At 35.8% G+C, this 21,125-nt stretch overlaps 4 protein-coding genes across 8 annotated transcripts in view; 2 read left to right on the top strand and 2 right to left on the bottom strand.

Annotated features, from left to right (window-relative positions):
- The first annotated feature begins 1,083 nt into the window (after positions 1-1,083).
- Positions 1,084-7,388, top strand: LOC132166264 (protein trichome berefringence-like 7). 3 transcript variants are annotated; one of them, XM_059577052.1, is made up of 4 exons: positions 1,084-2,555; positions 5,638-5,796; positions 6,215-6,524; positions 7,034-7,388. In XM_059577052.1, exons 1-4 carry the CDS (start codon positions 1,750-1,752, stop codon positions 7,160-7,162), a joined length of 1,404 nt encoding a protein of 467 aa, XP_059433035.1. In that variant the 5' UTR covers positions 1,084-1,749; the 3' UTR covers positions 7,163-7,388. The 3 variants fall into 3 exon arrangements, with proteins under 3 accessions (XP_059433035.1, XP_059433036.1, XP_059433037.1); XM_059577053.1 differs by having other exon boundaries at positions 6,215-6,515; positions 7,034-7,385; XM_059577054.1 differs by having other exon boundaries at positions 6,215-6,515; positions 7,039-7,129.
- A 93-nt stretch (positions 7,389-7,481) lies between these two features.
- LOC132166262 (pentatricopeptide repeat-containing protein At3g24000, mitochondrial-like) lies at positions 7,482-10,224 on the bottom strand. 2 transcript variants are annotated; one of them, XM_059577050.1, is made up of 3 exons: positions 8,362-10,224; positions 8,190-8,252; positions 7,482-7,839 (listed from the first exon to the last, which is right to left on the bottom strand). In XM_059577050.1, exon 1 carries the CDS (start codon positions 10,098-10,100, stop codon positions 8,610-8,612), a length of 1,491 nt encoding a protein of 496 aa, XP_059433033.1. In that variant the 5' UTR covers positions 10,101-10,224; the 3' UTR covers positions 7,482-7,839; positions 8,190-8,252; positions 8,362-8,609. The 2 variants fall into 2 exon arrangements, with proteins under 2 accessions (XP_059433033.1, XP_059433034.1); XM_059577051.1 differs by having other exon boundaries at positions 7,482-7,806.
- Positions 10,225-11,541: 1,317 nt separating this feature from the next.
- LOC132166052 (chromatin assembly factor 1 subunit FAS2) lies at positions 11,542-18,259 on the bottom strand. Of its 2 annotated transcripts, none has more exons than XM_059576803.1 (12): positions 18,000-18,259; positions 16,889-17,000; positions 15,815-15,841; positions 15,618-15,690; positions 15,039-15,142; positions 14,716-14,930; positions 14,532-14,628; positions 13,232-13,304; positions 12,898-12,986; positions 12,667-12,805; positions 12,445-12,545; positions 11,542-12,324 (listed from the first exon to the last, which is right to left on the bottom strand). In XM_059576803.1, the coding sequence occupies exons 1-12, from the start codon at positions 18,111-18,113 to the stop codon at positions 12,110-12,112; spliced, it is 1,359 nt and encodes a 452-aa protein (XP_059432786.1). In that variant the 5' UTR covers positions 18,114-18,259; the 3' UTR covers positions 11,542-12,109. The 2 variants fall into 2 exon arrangements, with proteins under 2 accessions (XP_059432786.1, XP_059432785.1); XM_059576802.1 differs by having other exon boundaries at positions 11,543-12,327; positions 18,000-18,256.
- A 1,643-nt stretch (positions 18,260-19,902) lies between these two features.
- LOC132164946 (WAT1-related protein At5g64700-like) overlaps positions 19,903-21,125 on the top strand; it is a 3,030-nt gene continuing 1,807 nt past the window's right edge. The window contains exon 1 of the mRNA XM_059575467.1: positions 19,903-19,965. Coding sequence (XP_059431450.1) covers positions 19,903-19,965 — 63 coding nt within the window. The remainder of the gene's footprint in view (positions 19,966-21,125) is intronic.

Here is a 21,125-nt window from a genome sequence, read left to right as displayed (position 1 = left end):
ACTTACAGTTGAAGAATATCACTGAGTTACACTTGAAGACTATCACTGAGTTTCAGTTGAATAGTTAAAGACTATCACCTAACTAACCAAGGTAGAGTAGATGTCTATTTGTATCTAACATGATTCTCCTATAAATAGGAGCATGTTATATTGTAAATATTACTCAGAAAAATAAGAGCTTAATGCAGCCTTAGGGCTTGATCTTGTGGATGTAAGTCATAGACCAAACCACGTATATCTCTGTGTCACTATATTATTATTTCCGCATTATTATTTCATACATTTAGTACATGTGGTATCATTTCATTTTTAAGTAGGAAGGAATTAATAGGAAGCTCCCCAATTGGAGGAAAGCTGCTCTTTTTTTTTACATGTCCAAACAAGAGTGGAGAGAGAGATTCAAATTAGTGACCTTCGCTTCATAAAGCGTGGTTCTCAGCCGATTGAGCTATTCCTTTGAGACAACTACTTCTTTTCTTGATTTAGACATTACTACATCATTCTAAATAACTCTTTTGTTCATATGATAATACCCATTTGATTTTGATACCAAAAAAATATGATCCAATTTGGGAGTTGGTTTGGCCATCGCATTCGGTCATAACTAGGGGTGGCTCAACCACTCCCAAATGACCAGCATTTTTAATTTAATTTTAGATATTTTTTGAATTTTTATTTTTATTAAAGATAGTTTTGTTATTATAGGTTACTAACATTTTTTTAGTAGTTTAAATGAGAACATTAACGTAAGCTTTACAAGTGGTAGTAGTTGAAGGGCCATATAGACTTTTCCATACACTATAATTTGAAACTGGAGATCATGCTTCCACGTAGTTTAATTTTCAAGTTTAAAAAATAGAAGGGAGAAAAAACGGTGCTTCATGACCTTCATCAAATATCATTTTACTAAAAAGCCATTTGGTCAGAGAAGAAATAAAAATGTATTATTAAACTTTAAAGAATTTGGAACAGACAGCTCATAGCAAATAATAAATAAATGTTTTTTTTTTTTTAAAAAAAAACAATGGTCTAAGATTCCTAACTTCTTTTTCTAACGAAAAAACAAATGTCTAACTACTTGAATATTGTATACTCTTCTTTCGTTTTTTCTTTCCTATTTTGCCACGTTCTGCTGTCAACCACCTCCGAATCTCTTCCATTACAAATCTCCCATGCTTCTCCCTCCATGTTCTGGTGCGCTGCAAGCTCTTTAGAGATTCAACGGTAGATTTTTTCAATCTCTGCGCCACTTTCGTAGCTACTGTCTTCAAATTTTGTTAGTGTATCATTTCCTTCACAAATTCGTCCAATATTTTCGGAATCTGTCTGCTTTTCCATCCGGTATTGTTTTTCTTAAGATTTGAAGCATACCCATCCTGTTTCTTAATAATTTATGTCACGGGTCTCGTTCACAACATGGTTTTGAGTTGAATTTTTAAGTTCTTGGATTGAACATCCAGATTGCACAGTTGTTTTGATTTCTTGTGCCTTGAAGTTCCATTAATGATATTGAGAAGATGTTTTGAAAGTAGGGGACTTTTTGAGCTTGATGTTGGTTTTGATTTTGCTGATTTGATGTGATAATGGTTGGATTTATATAGTCCTCGCATCGATTTTATAATGGGTTTGATGTCATATTTGGGAAGATGGATTATTGTGGATCCTGAACTGATTGTTTGTTTAACATGGGAAGAAGCCTTGATGTGGGATGATTGAGATGGTGAATGGTTTCAATGGATATTGATTGAGATGATGACTAGTTTCAATAGGAATGCATCCTTCAAACGCAGTACGTCACTTAGCCGGAGGGCCTTGAGTGTTTCAAGCACAAGGGTCTGTCGGTTGAGTTGGGTCTCGAGATTGTTTCAAGTCCTTGTGGTGATTGGGTCTTTGATTTCATTCCTCATAGCAATTGGTTGTGGTTATATGTATGTGCTCCCAAGTCTCAGTCAGGCCTTTCATGGGTATGGTATAGCCAAATTAAATGGTTCATTAAGTAGTTGCAATATTTTTGATGGAATTTGGGTTCCGGATGATAGTTACCCATTGTACAATGCTACAGAATGTCCTTTTGTAGAACAAGGATTCAATTGCTTGGGAAATGGACGGAGAGATAAAGATTATCTGAGATTGAGGTGGAAACCAAAGGATTGTGATATTCCAAGGTTTACTGTGAAGCGTATATTAGAAATGCTTCGAAGCAAAAGAGTTGTTTTCGTTGGTGATTCTATGAGTAGAACACAGTGGGAGTCACTGATATGCTTGCTTATGACAGGGGTGGAGGATAAGAAGAGTGTCTATGAAATCAATGGGAATAAGATTACAAAACGGATTAGATATTTAGGTGTTCGGTTCAGTTCCTTCAACTTTACTGTTGAGTTCTTTCGTTCAGTTTTCCTGATGCAACAGGGTTCAATGCCCAGACATGCACCAAAGAGGGTCAAGTCAACACTTAGATTGGACAAGTTAGATAATATTAGCAATTACTGGGTTAACTCAGATGTTCTCATATTCAACACTGGACAATGGTGGGTGCCTGGAAAGCTTTTCCAAAGGTAAGTAATCTCAATTCTGTGTATAAATCTTCCGTGGTACCTGTGGTTTTCTTTATGAAATTTCTTGCTCGGATAGAGCTACTAGAATTGAAAAGCTTAGGTTCTTATCCATGATATTTGATTGATGGTTACATGCTGTCCTGTTACGATTGATCTGACACACAAATCAAAGTTGTGCATTATGAACAGCATTATATGACTTCATCACGTTGTACTAGCTACACTTTGGATTATGCACGTCTGTTATATTGCAGAATCCACATATTCATAGTACATTACACATTTGAGTCTAATGGTCATAGTATTTTTGGTGCTACTTTTAGTAACAAAAATTCTTAAGCCTGGATCCTCTATTCTCTATGCACTTCATCTCTATCTAAAATGGTAAAATGACACAAATGTAGGAAAGGAAGCAACTTTCCTGATTTTCCAGATGAGATTCCTATTGGATAGAGTAGCTTTTTGGTTTCTCCCCCCCACCCCCCTTTTTACTCTCCTGTCTCTCACTCCCTTCCTTAGAAAATAAAATTTGTAAAAGTAATCTTAACGCCTAGCATAAGGAGTAGTCATGTTAAAGATAAGTTTAATAATTGTTATTTTCTATTTTCACCCATAGTAAACATGTTTGTAACAAGTCACTTGGGGATGAATTACATAAAACCAGTTCTAAATTTTCACGAACTTCCAACTGCAAATGTTAGCTGTAACAACCTCTCTCTTGCCATAAATTACCTCTCTTCCCCTGCCATGTCTATATTAGTTTTAGTAAATTCAGTGCATATTCTCTCTCTTGCCATAATTACCTCTCTTCCCCTGCCATATCTATGCCAGTTTTAGTAAATTCAGTGCATATTTAGTTTTGTAATAGTACTTAGCTTATATCTAACATGCACATTATGTTTACCGGTGTTTAAATAGTAAAAGCAAAACTGTCAGGAAGATAAATTGTTGGGAAGTTTGTAAGTAAGGCCTTGATTTAACATATTGGGATACCACTTAATGCAAAAGTTTAAGTATATGGATTTGGACTGAACAATGCTATATTAACCAATGACAATTGTTATTATTAGCTGATGTAGGGCTTCATAGTCAAATATGCACTCACATTAAATCCCCTTCTCTTGTTTGAGCCTCTACCATATTAGCCTAATTTCTCTTCACATGTGAGTCTTTCACAAATTCAAGAATGTTATGCATACAAGAATTGTATCTAATATAGTAACCACCAAACTTGACTTGCTTTAAAGAGCCACCTACACTCTCAAGGGAGCAATGTCAAATGCATCAGACCAAGACCCTCATACAAGCAGAAGCTTAACCGTTGACTTTGATACCAGTTTGTTGGGGAGATAAATGCCCAAAGGGTTTCTAGGTTAGACCTTGCTATAATATGCTGGAACAACACTCAACCCAAAAACTTAAGCCTATAGGTTTTGATCAACAATACTATATTAACCAATTATTATTACGACTGCTAAACGATGTGGGAATTAATACTCACGCATGCACTCACAACAAAAGCACCTTCTAGATAAAACTTCTTAGGGAGATAGCAAAGTATGGATCTGTTTTCCTGTTCTTGAGTACTTATCCATATAAGAACTCCTTGACATGCCTCTGCTGGAAAAACTTTGGGATTATTAATTATATACCATTTCTCTCAGATATCTTCATATGGAACAGTTTTTTTTTTGGTGCTAGCCAAATCATTGTGTGCAGGATATTCTACTCTGGACTTGTTATTGATTAGATTTTGGATATAATATTAACATTATGCCTTAGTAGTTGTACTACTGCATGCGTGGATTTTGATTCACCAATAAGATATCAGGAGGATCACCCTTCTCTAGGTTGAGGGCCCCAGGAAAACAAAATAATTGTTCCTGGTATGGAATCTGCATCTGATTCTGGATTACCTTTTAGGCTTATTGTACATGATAATGGATTGTTAATGCGATCTCAACTCCATTTAACAAAACCTTCTAAACATTCATCCCTGACTAAAGCCACCGTCTGAAATCCACATAACAAAGCCTTCTCACATTTCAACACTGGCTAAATTTATGTTCCATATTATCCTACCAATTTTGCTTCATTGCCAAACACTATCTGAGCCTCTCAAACTATCAGTGTTCGGAAGTACAACTGTTTGTTTTCAATAGATCCCACTCTTTAACTTGTGTATGGGAAATGTGTTTCAAGGATGGGTTCATAGAGAGCTTGAGGGAAATAAATTATCTGTGGAACTGACCCCAAGAAGTTGGAAGTCAAGGCTTGGTAGGCTGGGGCGAATCACATTTGTTGGATCCTGGTCCTCCTCAGGGTCATATTTATCCATGTCCCATATAGAGGCTGTTTTTTTTTTTTCAAGCAAAACTTTGCAAACGAGATTTTTAATCATGAGAGATATCCCTATGATTTTTTTTTTTCTTAATTTGTAATCTAAAAGCTTCTATCTTTGCTTCTCTGCATATGGTTTAAATGCAGATAAAATCTCCTCTATCATTCTCCTAAAGTGTCTGAAACTTTCTAAGTTAAAAATTTAAATGTGTGCTGGAGATATATTGAATAGTAATTTGTGAGTAGAATGTATTTGTTAACTAAAAATGCAAATAGAAATGGTTATTTTAATAATGTTAAAGAGCGAAAATTGCATATATAGAACTGGCCCTATGCTGGACAAATTAAATGTATTCCTCTATCTGTGATTTGTATCCACAGGCATGACTTGTTTCAAAACAAAGCCTAGGTTAGCTCCACCCCCACCCACACCCTCCTCCCTCCCTATAATGCAAGAAAAAAAAAAAAAGAATAAGAATTAAAAATGAAGAAAGGCGTAATATTTTCCTATATTGTTTCATTCTTGTGATGGTTAGTTTTAAGCTCTGTAGAATGCAATTTTCGTGGATATCCTGTGGCAGTAGTAACTTGTATGCCATGCTTCCATGTTATCTGTCCCCTAAATCTATATTGTACAGGAAACTCTTGAGTCTTGGTTTAAAATTATAATCATCTAACAGCCATAATCTGTACTTTTTCCTGTATACCTTTACAAAATGCGTCTAAATCGTATTTTGGACAGTGGCTGTTATTTCCAGGTCGGAAACTCTTTAAAGCTTGGAATGCCAATTCCCACCGCCTACAGAACTGCACTAGGCACTTGGGGATCATGGGTTGAGAGAAATATCAACACAAATCGAACACGTGTCTTCTTTCGAACTTTTGAGCCATCTCACTGGAGGTATATCTTCAATTTCAGCAATATGATTCTGTGATGTAAACATGTTTGGCTTTCCACTTCATATGATCGTTTAGAAAATACTCTCTCTGGATACAGAACTAAAAATGAATTTTCTCTCTTGTAACTTGTCAGTTAATGTGTTTGCATTATTAAGTGCCACTACAACAACATTATCCTTTTTTCTCTTCTGAAGTTGCTAAGCAATCTCAAAAAGGTTGCTAGAATAGAATTAGTCTTCCATTTTGAGATTAGTAATAGTTACCGGTTCTAACTAACCATAATTGAAAGGCTAATGTTATCTCATGTTTGTTTAACATTAGTGTTTGATTGTTTCCCTTTTATTTTATATTCCTCTTAGGTTTTGTTTCACACTAACCTTCTTCAACATAACTAATGATATGGTTTGTTTCTGTGTCAGTGATCAAACTCGTAGGTTTTGTAATGTGACCCAGTTCCCGTCATTGGAAGAAAGAGGAAGGGACCGAAGCCTATTCTCAGACACCGCATTGGAGGTGGTAAAAAATATGACAGTTCCTATAACCGTTCTGCACATTACTTCCATGTCAGCTCTCCGGAGCGATGCACATGTGGGTAACTCGAGTGACAGCCCATCAACGCCTGATTGTAGTCACTGGTGTCTACCTGGAGTACCTGATGTGTGGAATGAAATTGTTCTCTCCTACCTGCTTACTGACTATGGCTTCATTTCTGATGAATGGGTGAGTAGAGTAAGTCCCAATTACTTTCTGAATTTCTTCTTTTAATTGCTTGCATGCATCCAAGCATCATGCAAATCCCATCCCTACAAAGTGTACATGTTGAAAAAAACTTCAACTTCAAAAGAAATCATAAAAGATGTTTGGGTTGGGAGAAATATGCTTCGATTTACTGTTCTGCTTTATTTTTGGTCCTGTCCCTCAATGAGGAATCATAGATACGACCTCGTTTCCTCATTGAAAAAGCTCAATTCACATTCTCTCCACCTTCACCTTGTTGTGACTTCATTCCCCTATGGTATGAGATGAGAGCCTCTAGCATCTGCCTTACTGTTGCTTTTAGGTAAACATGTTAATTACTAGTTGACAGAATGCATCTTCTAAATAAAGGACCATCCTTCAACATAGAAATAAGAACAGTAAATGTGAAAAGATAATTTCTCTCTCTCTCTCTCTCTGTTCTTCTGTGGTAAAGAAAGTGGGCAATTAGAAAACTTTTACAATTAGCTCTTGTTTATTAGTGCAGGGTGGATAAACATGGATTTGGTGGCCGCAGTTTTGAGCAAGCAAGTTACCAAAACCTCCAGCCTACCAGCACCAATGGCTCAGCTCGGAAGCCAGAGAAATTGAATAACCTTGATTTGAGCTGAAGTTTCTTCCCTTCATTCCCTGTTATTCTGCGGCAGCCACCACCCCAACTATTCTACAGTTCTCAAAAGATAACACCGGGTTTTCAAAAGAAAATGTATCAAGGAAGCTACAGTTTTGCCATAGAAACTGATTTTTTTTAAATTTTTTTAATTTATCATTCTTTTGTGATTAATCTTATGTCTACGAGAAGGGGCGAAAATTTTGTCTCTGAGATGTAACAATTGTCCATTTCTATTCATTAATCACAGTTTTGATCATAATGAAATATTTGTACAAGAAAAAAAAAACACACACACAACAACGGCAATTCAACCTCAAACCCATAGTTGAACACCAACCCCAGGCCAAAGAAGCCGTCAGTCTACCTCCAGATCATGAATGGGGTTGAGCTTCAATTGCTTCGATGCCAACTGCGACAGCAAGAGCTTCATGTCCAAGCTTGGGGCCATCCATAATTCCCTTGTCTTCTCCTTCTCCTTTGCAACCAGGACCAGAATGTCGGGTATCAGTCTAATGATAATTTAAGTACTGGTGTCCTAGCGTCTCGTTGTGCAAATTTTCGTGCACATGCTTTTGCTAAATGTGCCGCTTTCTATCTCGTTTTTGGAAGTATTCCCAACGGATTTTCCATTCTCTCTTTTATCTGGATCAAGAAAGGGAAGTAAAACCCCTTTTCCTATTCAATTAAAAAAAAAAAAAATCAAAAAAAAAATCAAAGACTTATTTGTACTGTAGTCAACTATCATGAATTGCTATAGATAAAGAACCATAGGGTGAGCTTACCCTAGTCAACAATAAGCTTTATTTTGATTAAAGATTTCACACATTTAGCATACGAATAATTTGAAAACCTAATAACATATGCCAAATTTGCCGGATAAAAGAACATATCCTCTACAACTTCAGATTGGGTGACACAACTCGGCTAGATGCATGTTGAACAAATGCTGAACTTAAAAGCTAAATCAGGTAGCAGAATGATAGTTGTGAAATGATTCATTTAGTTAAACTGATGAGAAAGTGTACCTTCAGGAGCTACAAGTAAAACAAGCCGCTTACCAAAATGTAAGAAGGTTAGCCAAAGTGTACCTGAGAAGCAAACATATTGTGAAAGGTTGGATACTGTATGTTGTTCACAATTGAAAAATATTGAAATAAAATTGGGAAAACTACATATGAGTAGGTTAGGGACTTTGACCTGAAACAAGTGGACTGAAAATTCAAGATCCATCCAATTTCATTTTACAGGTGGTCCAATATGTTGGTACATATATTCACGGATCATGCTGATGCGCAATCGGGCGTGTTTGAATGAGGAAAAATTAATCCTCCAACAGTGAATTACTACATGCTAAAGAAAAATCATTGAATACCCAATCCTTATCACAGGTAGAGCCATGAAGAATATGGCCATATTCAGGTTGTAAAGGACATTGAAATAGCAATCTATGATTCTCCCAGTCCACAATCACCAGGAAATACTGATGCCTTCATTATTCTGCCTAGCATTTCATATACCATTGGGGTTTCAGGATGAGAATGGTCCCCTTGATAGAACTCGTGGGTTTTTCCAGCAATGGTTATCCAGCTACAACCAGGAGTTTTAACCAAACTCAAATTCCTCATCTTTGCTCTGATTAGTGAAACACGATCCCGAATGTTAAGAGAATCATAAATACTACACAAAGCTATGTAGTTGCTAGAGTTTCTAGGTTCCAACTCAAAGAGCTGAAGAGCAGCAATTTCTCCAATTTCAACATTGTTGTGCATCATACAACCAGAGAGTAGAGCACCCCAAACACTTGGTGTTACCACTAACTTCATGTTTTGTACCAATTCAAGTGCTTCCTCTAGATGCCCAAAACGACCCAAAAGATCCACCATACAGGCATAGTGCTCTACACTGGGTTCTAACTCATAGTCAAAACTTATGGAGTTGAAAATCCTCCGACCTTGATCAATAAGACCCGAGTGGCTGCAGCTAGCCAAAACTGCTGTTAGTGTGACACTGTTAGGTTTAAACCCACAATCTCTCATTTTATTAAACAAAGCCAAAGAGTCCTCTCCTTTCCCATGAACACCATAACAAGATATCATTGTAGTACAGGTTATCAAATTCAGTTCATGCATGCTCCTGAAAACCTTTTCTGAGTCATGCAAGCGTCCACACTTTGCGTACATATCAATCAATGAATTACTAATTGCAACATCTCCATCAAATATGAAACTCTTAACTACTTGCCCATGAATTTCCTTCCCTTTCATCAAGTCTCCTTCCCCTCCGCAAGCATTCAAAATGCTGGGAATCGTCATAGAATCCATATTCTCTCCTTCATTAAGCATGCTTCTGAAACAATTCAAAGCATCCGAATAAAAGCCAGCTCTCCCAAACCCTGCAATCATCAAATTCCAAACAGCAGAATCTCTACACGACAGATTTGAAAATACACGCCTTGCATCAACTAAATTCCCACATTTCACATAAAAATCCAAAACCAAACTTCCCACGACAACATATTCCTCAAACCCAAGCCTAACCACCCTGCCATGAAGCATCTTACCCAGATAAGCATCTCTTATTCCAGCACATGCCTTAAACACTGGCGGCAACGTATAATGATCAGGCTGAAGACCCATCTTCAGAAACTCATTGAAAAAACTAATAGCATCTAAATAATGAAAATTATGTGCATATGAAGCGAGCAATATGTTCCAAGAATGCATATTCCTTTCAGGCATTTTGTCGAAGACCCGGCGAGCATCTTGCAGAAACCCGCATTTAGAGTATGCCAGTAAGAGATCGGTTTGAAGGGTCACGTTGGAAAGGAAGCCATGGACGAGGATTTGGGCATGGGTTTGCTTAGTTTGAGAAATTGCAGAGAGTAGAGCGCAGTTTCTCAGCAGGGAAGACAAGTGAAAAGCAGTTTCGTGAAACATTTTTCAAGTATTTAAACTCCAAAGGTCTTAGGAGGAGCTGGCGGGAAGGAAAAGTACAAGTACAGAAGTACTAGTCTAGTCTAAACTGCTTGCATTTTATATTCCACGGAAGGAAAAGCACAAGTACAGAAGTATACACTGTTGACTCGCCCCCATGGCGAACTTTGACCGGCTATGTAAGGCCCCGTTTCTTTCTAAGTTGGAATGGAGACCCACAACCTTGAGGGCCCACTTAGATTTCATTCTAATACATACAAGTAAGCCCCAAAAGAATGAGAAACTACTTGGAACAAAAAGGCGGTTAGTAAATTGGATAACCGCCTCCACTAACTGCTTAATAAAACCACTAACTGCTTTTGAAAAGGAAAAAAGTGAAAAATATCAGAAAAAAAACAAATCCTACCCTACTATATACAACCTCGTTTCACGTCTATATATATATATATATATATAATCAATTTTGTTGTCTTGTTCTTAACAAATATTTTGAATTATGTTTAGACTGTTTAGATCAACTTCTTCTATGAGCTCTAGATCTACTTTACCTTCTTTACCTAATATAGTTAATGAAGAAGAATATTACATTCCTAAAGCGAATATAGATTCCCATGATTGAAACATACCCAAGGTCCCAACCAAAGAAATTTGTAAATCAAGTTTTTCACTCTTGTTTGAACAAGTCTATGCTTTAAATAAACATCATGATACATGACAATTACTTTCTAAAGAAGTAATTAAAAAACTTAGAGAAAAAAAAATGAATTTCCTTCGTATAGGATTAATTCAAGTTGCTGTAAAACCCCTAATCCGTCTAGGAATCAATGCATCTGTACTTTGGTGTTTAAGAGATGCAAGACATAAAGATTATAGCACTAGCATGTTAGGAGTCATTGAATCTAGTCTTCATAAAGGACCAATTCATTTTGACTGTTTCCCTGACTTCACTTTAAGTTTAAGTGATCCACATATCTTAAAAGCTTTAACTTTGAACATTAAAACAGCAAGTTATGATATGTTAGAAGGAAGCTAACCTATAGCATTAATTTACAGATTTTATTATAAGTCAATAAAAACAAATCTTAATGTTCATGCTCTTGTTAAAAGTCCCAAAAATAAAACTTTACTAGTACAGACACATTCTTGTGAAGCAAATGTTAAGAGTACCCGAATCAGTATATATATATATATATACATATATGCAATTGTCGCACTGCTCTAGGCAATTACCAATTTATTTATTTTTTTTAATTGCATTCAAAAGTGGTCAGGTAGTTGGCAAATAAGGCGTTATTTCAACCCTTGAAACCACTAGAATTAAAACTCATGACCCTCAGGACCACACGACTATAGCCCTCATGTCATGGGGCTTGATACCAAGTCGACCGTGACACACCCAAGGAGCCAGCAAAGGGCCAGTAGACCCAACCGCGCGTAAAGAACGAGCCCAGGAAAAGGAAATCCCATATCAAACAACCATTCTCTATGAAAAATAGCGAGAACACGTTTAGGAAAAACAACCTACACCAGAACACATCCAAACATACTCATCACTTGACCATGCTCACAATCCACAACCGCCTCAAGTTCACCTACCGCCACCTCCGGCGGCGGAGACACACCAGCTTATGCTTGTATGGCCTTAACGTACTCTACTCTTGACTGCTCAAAGCCAGTTTTAGTGTTTGCTTTCCACGCTATTTCTTCGGACCAAACAAGCTTCATAACTCATCGTAATATGATTTAAGCTGACCAGATTTTCAATACTAGAAGCCAATACATAATATAATTGGCTTGATCTCTCACCAAAAATCTAGCATAAGTAAAACTCTAGTAGTTCCTGAAGAGGGAGGAAGGGGGAGGGAGGGGGGCATCTATAACCGAGCTCCAATTTGTTCTATATATCATATATATATCCTACACTACAAATTTGAATGATAAATCTACAACCTGTAGATGAAACACTAACAAATAGACTACATCAAAATTTACAGAGGCAAGCATGGGGCTTATCAAGGATCAATTGCCATGGGAGTGATGCGCCTCTTAGCTGATTTATTTGAGATGGGAGTAATTGTTGAGCTTGGTGAAACCTGTTTCCCTTCATTCTTCCTTGCTTCTATTTTTGTGCTGTCTGCTGCAACAGAATCACTCCTGCTTGCATCAATTACCATGTCCTCTGGCTTCTGAACAGGGCTCTGCTTCTCATGAACCATGGCTTTCTTTTCTTCTAAAGCAGATTAAACAAGATCAATAACAAAGGAACCAAAACTTGAAGGAAAAAGGTGGGGTGGGGGGGAATAGAGATGGACGAACAAATGATAGAAATGAAAGAAGAACAGCAAACCTGATAAAGAGATGGGTGATCCCAGTTCATCAAGTTCAAATTCTAGTAAAGTACAGTAACCGTCTTGGGAAGACAATGCCAAATACCGACCATCAGGTGACCTTTGAACACAAATAATGGTAGCCAGTTAAAACCCTAGAAAATATTATCAACTATAATCATCAAATGAATTGTTGACATTACATAAGGAGGATTTTACACGGCAACTGGTATAAAATTTACCATGTAATGTCTGTTATGGCTGCATAGTGAAGGCCAGCCAAGATTGCTATAGGAGGAACACTCTCTGTATCATAAATGTATAAAGAATTCAAAGTGACCACCGCAAAAATGAGGCGGTAAGGTAGCTTAAAGAACGCAGCTGCAAAATTTGCCAAAGATGACTCAAATTTCTATCATAAATTGGCCTAGCTAGAATGTTTTGAAACAACAGATTGACCATCATAAAAGTACCCGGATTTGAACCCCGGAGGCTAAAAATGATGGGGCAGAATCGAACCGCTACAACAGGTTTACTGGCACCTGGGAGGTGTAGAGCAGGCCTGCATGTCAGAAATTTTGAGAAAATGACTTCAAGACAAAAGAAAGTCTCCTCCAAGCTTGTTTTATTGTCTTAAAGAGTAGTTATCACATGTTGAAAAGTACAGATTGCTATCAATTCAGCTGATCACGAGTATTAGAGATGGCTTAACATCTGGTAGATAATAGACCAAGAGCTCATCTTAAGAAACCAACAAAAGTGCAGTACCAAAGAAATAAGAAAATAAAACTACAGAAAATATCTTACCTTGAAAGATCCTTCCTAGAAAATATGTAAGCTGTATTTACTGGTTGAGATGCAGGTGAAATCTTGGAAGAACCTGAAAGAGGAAAAGTGGGAAATTAACAAAAGTTTAACAAGAATGATTAAATATAGTACAACAGTGCCGGGGGTCAAAAGGTCCTAGAACAATGTCATAAAGTACAGTTCTCTTTCAAGAAAATCAAATAAGTTAAAAGGGCCTAACTAAGTAAAGGTGTAATCATTTTAAAATAAATATCGGGCGACGTGTGGCCTCTTACTTGTACAACAGCAAGAATAAAAGAAAATTTAAGAACAAATATTTAAAAATGTATATAAATATAAGATCACTAATTTCATGTTCCCTTTCCCTATAACTCATTCACATTGACTAATGAAGAATTGAGCAAAATGTATTAAATGCCGCATTATAATTGGAATTATCATAACTGTGTTCGTGTCAAATACACTCAGCATCACATGCTCCCATGTAGTAGTAATGTAGCAGAAGGGAACATGTAGTTTCTTTAGATACTATTTATCCATTATTTTCCATATGAATCGAATCTTCAGTAAAATGAAGGAAACATTTACACCTAATCCTTGGGTTTTCGAGCAATTTCAATTTAATCCTAAGATTTTCAATTTCAAAAATTAACTCCCCGAGTAGCCTCCATGACCTCTGCCCACTTTTTCTGTTCTTTTCATTTTTATTTTGTTTTTTCCTATAAGGATATAAAGATTTTTTTTTTTTTTTTTGGCAATTATAACGTGTCAATCTATTCAAGCATGAAATGGTGCTCGACAAAAATACAAATTACTCATGAGGTTAATTGTCAAAATTAAAAATTTAGGGATTAAAGTGAACTCGTGTGAAAAACTATGGATTAGGTATAAAATTTTCCTAATAAAATAAGGATATAATTGTAAACTAGATTAGATTAATCCTCCGTTACTAGCTCAGGCTGAAAGTCTTGACACCAAAAGCGCCTCTATGCTTAAAATGCTTAATATGTCAACAACAATAACACCTTTGCTAACCAAGAAAAGAAAGCTGCAATTTTAGTGAGGGTCACAACCATCTACCAAATAATGCATCAAATGAACATCCCAATATGATAAATTATTGTTAACATTTACTCTTGTGAGTGATAGGAGACTCCAAGGTGTTAATGACAATACCATGAAGCAACCAAATAATAACATCAAATTTTGTCCAGAACCAGGATTCTTAGGCAACCAACACCCAAAAAGTACTGGACTACATTAGTACATAGTAGATTAGACCGGGTATTTAAATCAATACCTGCAGGCACAAGTAAAAATGATCCATCAGGTGACCAAGCTAATCTTCGGAAGAAAGATGGCAACGTTTCGTCATGAAAAAGATGGCTTTTCACAGACTGCATCAGAAACCATTCGTATGACTTATAACATGTTACAACTTATGTAGAATACATGAAAAGATAGATGATGTGCTATTTCCTTACCTTGGAATCATCTCCTGTTGGCTGTTCTGCCTTTGTAATAACATGCTGACAAACATAATTCATCTTTTCCATGCCTTTTGCTTTTGTATGAGGCTTATTAATGTAAATACGGCAAGTTCTATCAGAACTAAGGGAAGCAACATACTTGGCCAATGGATCCCATGCGACACCTTGAACATAATGAAAATGGGAATCCAAAATCTGATGGACAGAACCTGAAGAAAAGAAACATTTACAAAAGGGCTATTAGTTAACAAAGCATTTTAACTGACACTTTCTATACTATTTTTAAATTAGTGGCAGTTACATATAGTCTTTCATACCTTTGTTCACATCCCATATGATGCTAGAATTATCAACTGATCCAGAAATGAGAAATGCACCATCCGCAGACCACTGCAGGTCCAGAACATCCTTGCGGTGAAATCTATTCCACAAAATGAGCATAAAATTCATCTCAGGTAAATCAAAAACCAAAACTTTCCAAATTCAGAAAAGAAGTTAAATTCATTTGTTATCTAGATATATGGTCTAACTCAAACAGCACAGGACTAACCAAGCCATAAACATATTATGAGCAACTTGGGTCATAAACTTAACCCAAAATCTTCTTTACCATTTGAAGATTTGCATATACATTTAAACATAGTTTATGTGCTTGGTTGACAAGTTTTAAATTGGATCCTGAGAATGTGAGAGACCCAACGACAGGCTTCTTGGCAGAACTTTAAATGATTTTCATTTCATTTTTTTTTTCTTTAGATTAGGATTAAAATATAAATGAATTAGCTTTAGGTTGGCAATATGCAGTCTAATCTAGATTAACAGCCTAGTGTGTTTTACATAGAACAATTGTAATGCATGCAAAAACTTAGCAAAAATCTCAAGACTAGGTGCCTTACGATAAACTCTTGAAAACCTTCCATGTTTGACCTGTGTCTGTAGGGTGTAACTTCCAAATTATCAGCTCACCTCCTGAAAATAGAAATAAGACAAATTTCCAAGCTAAATCACCTTGGTGAGCAATGATAACATTGGAGTAGACAATATAGAGTGAAAAATGAAAAGAAAAAAAAAATACTGCAGTGACTGGTCATACCATCAGCACCAGATGCAAGTAGCTCTCCTGCATTATATAAAGAAGAGACATCAAGTCCAGCATCAAAATAAGACATGCAAACAACTTAGAGCATGTTTGGGATTGTGGTGAGAAATAGAGCTTTCAAAGTCAAAAAGAGCTTTTAAGAAAAAGCTTCATTTTTAAGTTTTTCCCAAAAGTACATTTAGCCCTTATTAGAGTAAAAGAGTCAAAGAAGTATTTTTGGAGTTTTTTTATCAAACAAACCAGCTTCTTTTTGGCACAGTTTTTTAGGAACTAAAAGTACTTTTAAGCTCCTTAACGCAATTCCAAATAGATTCTTAATTACCACGGTTCCAGCCAGTATATCAAGAGTTGTTGATATACAAATATAGAAGAAGCTTGAAAGAAACGATTGGTTTTAGAATTCAGATAACAAAAAAGCACTGAAATATTAGAAACAATATGATGGAACCATTGAAGATGGGTCTATTGCAGATATGTGTGCTACCTTGTTTCCTCGGATTTAAGATGTATATTGTTGGACTCACTGGTGACATCTAACAATTGAAGCAAGATTCCAATGGTTTGAAAAGTCTCATCATAAGTATTCTATCATTCTATGGTGAAAACAGTTTTCTGTTGTGAGTTGACGGTTTAAAAGTTCTTGGTGCTTTTGTATTCTGTGGCGAAATCATAAATTTCTGCAAATTCTTTGCAGAATTTATTTCCATAACATTTTAAGGTATTTTCTTAGTTAGTATTTTATACTTATTAGGTAGTGCTCATATAAAGAGTCCTAATCCTAGTAGGTTCAGAAAGAGTCCAAGAGTCTCACAGGCTTCATAGTACTCAAAAGAAATCAGAATTTGATAATGAATATTTAGCATTTGATTGTTGATTCAAAGATTGCCTAGTATGATTCTCTCTCTTTTCCTTCTCATGCAATTACCGAATATTTATGAAATGTATCTCATGATACCATAATTTGCACTCAACGATCATGATTCCATTACAATTGCAATAAATATTATGTTAACCATCCACTTCTTAACAAAACATATGTGACTTCGAAAAGCATAGGAATGTCCTTACCAGAAGGAGAGAAGCGAAGGATATTGACAGCAGAACCATGGTAAGAAAGGCTATTTTGATACGAAGCTGTTGGGCCTTCCTTCTGTGCTTCGCCTGAATTTATCAACCAGAGCTGAAATAATTAAGCATAACACTATAGTTAGTGTAACACAGAAAGAGTACTTAAGAAGTCCAACTTATCATTCAGATTCAATCTAACGTTTGTTCCATCTCTGCAACATCGGATTTACATATAAAAAGAAATATCAATGTTTGAAACATTGTAACATGTCGTTTTGGTTCCCAAAATAAATGGGAAACTCCACATGACGCAACAAATTAGAGAAATTAAGAAATAATACAATTTAAGATCCTATTTGCTCATTTACTCATAATTTGGATAAAGAAAATGAAAAACAAATGTTCATTTATCATGCTTTAAACATTTCCTCAGAAACCAAAAGGCACCTTCAGTAATCGGAAAGGATTTCAACTCACTGAGCCACATTGGATGAAAAATGCTAGAAAATTTCAGTCTCAATATTGAGCATAGAACTGCCATTGACAATTTTGATTGACATAAAACTAGTAAAATGTAAAAATTTAAATTTTTCTGTTTTCATCTTCTAAAGTGCAATAAAAATGGAAACATTTCCACTTCGGGCAAGTCTCTCATTTCTCAGGAACCAAAAAAATACCAAAGGTAAAATTCACAATTCAGGGCCTCTTTTTTCGCACTTCAAAATAATGTTCAAAGCCTCTTAAAAAAACAATGCATTGACGATATTTTGAACAATGGGTCTGTCCCAAATTTTTTTTTTTTTTTTTTTTTAAGATATTGAAGAGGGCAAGTTTAAGCATTTAAGCACAGCACCAAACGCGCCCTTCATTTCCTGTATAGTTTTCCCAGTAATTAAACCTGAAGTTAAAGCTTATTTGCTATTGAGTTTATGATTAGAGTAACCAAAAACGGTAATGGAATCCGGAATCCCTAATTATAGAATTACACACATGCGATTCAGTGAACAAAAATCCAGTTCAAATCTATGCACAATAAAAGAAGCCCAACAACACTAATCTCCAAATTCTTGAAACCAAAGAAAGAAAAAACGTATGTAGTGAAATCAGGTACCTTGATGTCGTAATCGGCGCCGCCGGTGGCGAGTGTACCGGAGAGAGGGTGGAAATCGACGGTCAGGACAGGCTTCGTGTCGTGCCAGTTGATCTGAACCGTCCCACCCTTCATTATCTTCTTCTCTTCTTTGGATTTTGAGGTTTCTGTTAGCCTTTTTGATTGGGAAGATAGAGAGGTTAGCTAAGTAATACCCTTTTTTTCTCTCGAGATTTTAATGAGAGACGAAGAGAGAGAGTGTAGATTTGGCGCGCTGCTTTCGTTTGGCGGGAACTGTGCAGTGTGTGCACATGTGCTTCTTTACTTTTGTGACTTTGGGGACAGATTTTTCAATATTTGTTGAAAATATTTTACTTATAATATTTAAAAAAGTATTAACATAAGGTTATTATATTTCAAAAGTTTGCAGTGTCCAACATTTTTTTAGCGATAAATCAAATGGTTAATGAGTAAAATTTTTAAAATACTTTTAAGATATTTATAAAATTACAAAAATACCTTAAATTTAGATGTGATATTTTGGAAATTTCACTTCATCCGTTAGGATTTAATATCGAAGGGTTGACATTACACATTTTTAAAGATGATAACTATAAATTGACATCTTTTTAATGTTTAAAAGTATAATTGTAAAAATGATGAAAGATCAAGGTTAATGAGAAAAATTTTCTCATATTTTTTTAACTAACAAGCAAAAAAAATAGGGGGCATAGTGATATCGTGTTAGGGTAAAGATAAATTCATTGTATTTTAACTATCCCTCTCAAAAGCAATAAATTTTTCAAGAGAAATGCTATTTTTCTGCCTCCGCATCTACATATGCTAAAATCTCTATCTGCATTCACATATGCGGATAATGACTTCTGCTAATCGCATTTGCATGTGCGGATCCGCATTTGCATGTATGGATTGCGAATAGTTACAGATAGATAGCAGGACGATATTGATGAAATAAAGAGAATTAAGGAAGAGATAAAATAGGGAAAAGTACACTTTATTCCCCAAAGTTTGGGGAGATTTTCAATTTGACCTCTAATGTTTCAATTTTTGCAATGCACTCTCCCAAACTTGAAATTTTTTTCAATTCAACTAATGTCATATCAAAATTATCATATTGCTCCTAATTTATTTATTTTTATTTTTTATAAAAGAAATTAAAAAAATATATATATATATATATTTGGGGTGGCTACATCTAGCCATTTTTGCACCCCCAATTTTTTTTTTTTTATAAAAAATAACAAAAAAAATTAGGATTTTGAAATCTTGGGTCATTACTTCTCCCTTAAAAATAATAAGATTACAATATTTTTTTAAGCAAAAAATACCCTAAAACATGACATCAAAAGCAAAAGATATTATTTCAAAACTAATATTCAAATCTTATACCGGATTCTTATCATTATCTGTCAAGATATTCCATACCATTAATTCGGCATTGACAATATCTTAACCAAATTATAATCATGAAAATTATCATTTGAATTATCATATATCTCTCTATTTTCTAAAAAATAATCCTCAATGAGCAAAATCTGCTATAGTTTGGAAAATATTCAGAAAAAGACTGTCGCCCATGTATAAAGCATCCAAATCTGGAATCGGTCCCGGAATAACAATATCCTCATGATCAATCCCAGCCGTAGAATCGTTTACGGGAGAAGTAGGACCGATCAAGTCCTCGTCTCTTCCACTCTCACCGCCGCTCTCCTTCTTCTCCAGTTGATCACCCAAAATCTCCGAACCATGAGAACTCGAACGCAAAGAAAGACGTTCTCTTTCGTTCTTGACTTTGGTCCTTGGTTTCCGGATCACTTTGCCGAAAAAGTTAAGGTTTTTCTTGATGATGTCGTCGTTGTTGAATGAACTCTTTCTCGGCCTCCCTCGACCACGGCGTCCATTCATGGCGACTACCTTGTTAAGAAAGTTAGAGGTTAAAATCTTCTTGTTGCCCAGCCGCAAAGATGTATGAGAGAGTTAAGAAAATAATTAGGTTTATGAATCTTTTAGAAAGATATATATTATAGTGTTTTAATTACACCGTCTTCATGCATGACAAGATATATATTCTATAGGGGATATAATTATCCTGGTCATATTAGGAATTATTATCCTTTCAAATAACAATTTTATAGATTTTGGAAAATACGAAATTGGTTAGCATAAATAAAACCATATTTGTGAAATTACTCTAAAAAAAAAAATTGTAATTCACAGTAACATGGCAAGCCAATATGGCATATTTAATTACATCATTGATAATAAATTTTTTTAAAAAAAAAATTAACGTAAAAAAAATTGGCTGGGTACTATAAATTTCAAATTAAAATAATATGGAATTGTCAAATAATGTAATTAATTATAAATCTTGGGGTTATTAAACCTTATCAAGATAGTAGTAGTGTGAGTAGTAGACTAAAGGACCTCTCAAGTAGCAGTTTCAATTGAAATAAAATACTCCTATGTTGAGAGTCAATAGGAGTTTAATTAGTAGTAGTTATGTGTCTATGACACTTATTTAAGTAAGTACACATGCAGTTATTTGTTGAATAGGATCGTCTCCTGTCCAAAATGGAGTGAAGAATATCCACTAGGATTTCTTCTTAGAAATTCTAGAGACACGTCCCTCTAACAAAAATAATAATAATAATAAAAAAATATTATTTTATATTAAAAAAAATTAAAAAATATTAAGGGGTGGCTAGCCACCCTAGTTGAGGGCTGGGGTGGCTGAAGCCACCCCAAACGGCCGGTCTAGGGTGGCTGAAGCCACCTTATGGCATTTAGGGGTGGTCCAGCCACCCCAAAGGCCAAATCTTAAAAAAAAAAAATGACATTCCGTTTGGCCTTCGGCCAGCCCAGATGGCCGACATGGGGTGGCCGAAGCCACCCCAGTCCCAACGGGGGTGGTGCGGCCACCCCCAATGGCCAGACAATTTTATTTTTTATTTTTTATTTCTTTTATAACCCTTGGGGGTGGTTCGCCAAACGAAATTTTCTTTTTTCTTTTAAATTTGGCCCTTGAGGGTGGCCGGACCACCTCCAAGGCCCATGGGGTGGCTTTGGCCACCCCACACCGGCCGTCGCCCCATCCCCCAACTGGGGTGGTTCGGTCACCCCCTATGG

Source organism: Corylus avellana, chromosome ca11 (genome assembly GCF_901000735.1).
Source record: "Corylus avellana chromosome ca11, CavTom2PMs-1.0".
Taxonomy (NCBI): Eukaryota; Viridiplantae; Streptophyta; class Magnoliopsida; order Fagales; family Betulaceae; genus Corylus; species Corylus avellana.
The sequence above is the reverse complement of the archived record's forward strand: the minus strand, read 5'-3'. Positions and strand labels throughout refer to the sequence as shown.

Excerpts from the sequence above, each read along its gene's own strand:
- LOC132166264 (XM_059577052.1), top strand. The coding sequence starts at position 1,750 with ATGATGACTAGTTTCAATAGGAATGCATCCTTCAAACGCAGTACGTCA. Across the intron at positions 5,797-6,214 it reads TTTGAGCCATCTCACTGGAG|TGATCAAACTCGTAGGTTTT; the intron begins GTATATCTTCAA and ends TTTCTGTGTCAG. Across the intron at positions 6,525-7,033 it reads CTGATGAATGGGTGAGTAGA|TGCAGGGTGGATAAACATGG; the intron begins GTAAGTCCCAAT and ends CTTGTTTATTAG.
- LOC132166262 (XM_059577050.1), bottom strand. The coding sequence starts at position 10,100 with ATGTTTCACGAAACTGCTTTTCACTTGTCTTCCCTGCTGAGAAACTGC.
- LOC132166052 (XM_059576802.1), bottom strand. The coding sequence starts at position 18,113 with ATGAAGGGTGGGACGGTTCAGATCAACTGGCACGACACGAAGCCTGTC. Across the intron at positions 17,001-17,999 it reads GCGCCGATTACGACATCAAG|CTCTGGTTGATAAATTCAGG; the intron begins GTACCTGATTTC and ends TAATTATTTCAG. Across the intron at positions 12,328-12,444 it reads ATCACCCATCTCTTTATCAG|AAGAAAAGAAAGCCATGGTT; the intron begins GTTTGCTGTTCT and ends AATCTGCTTTAG.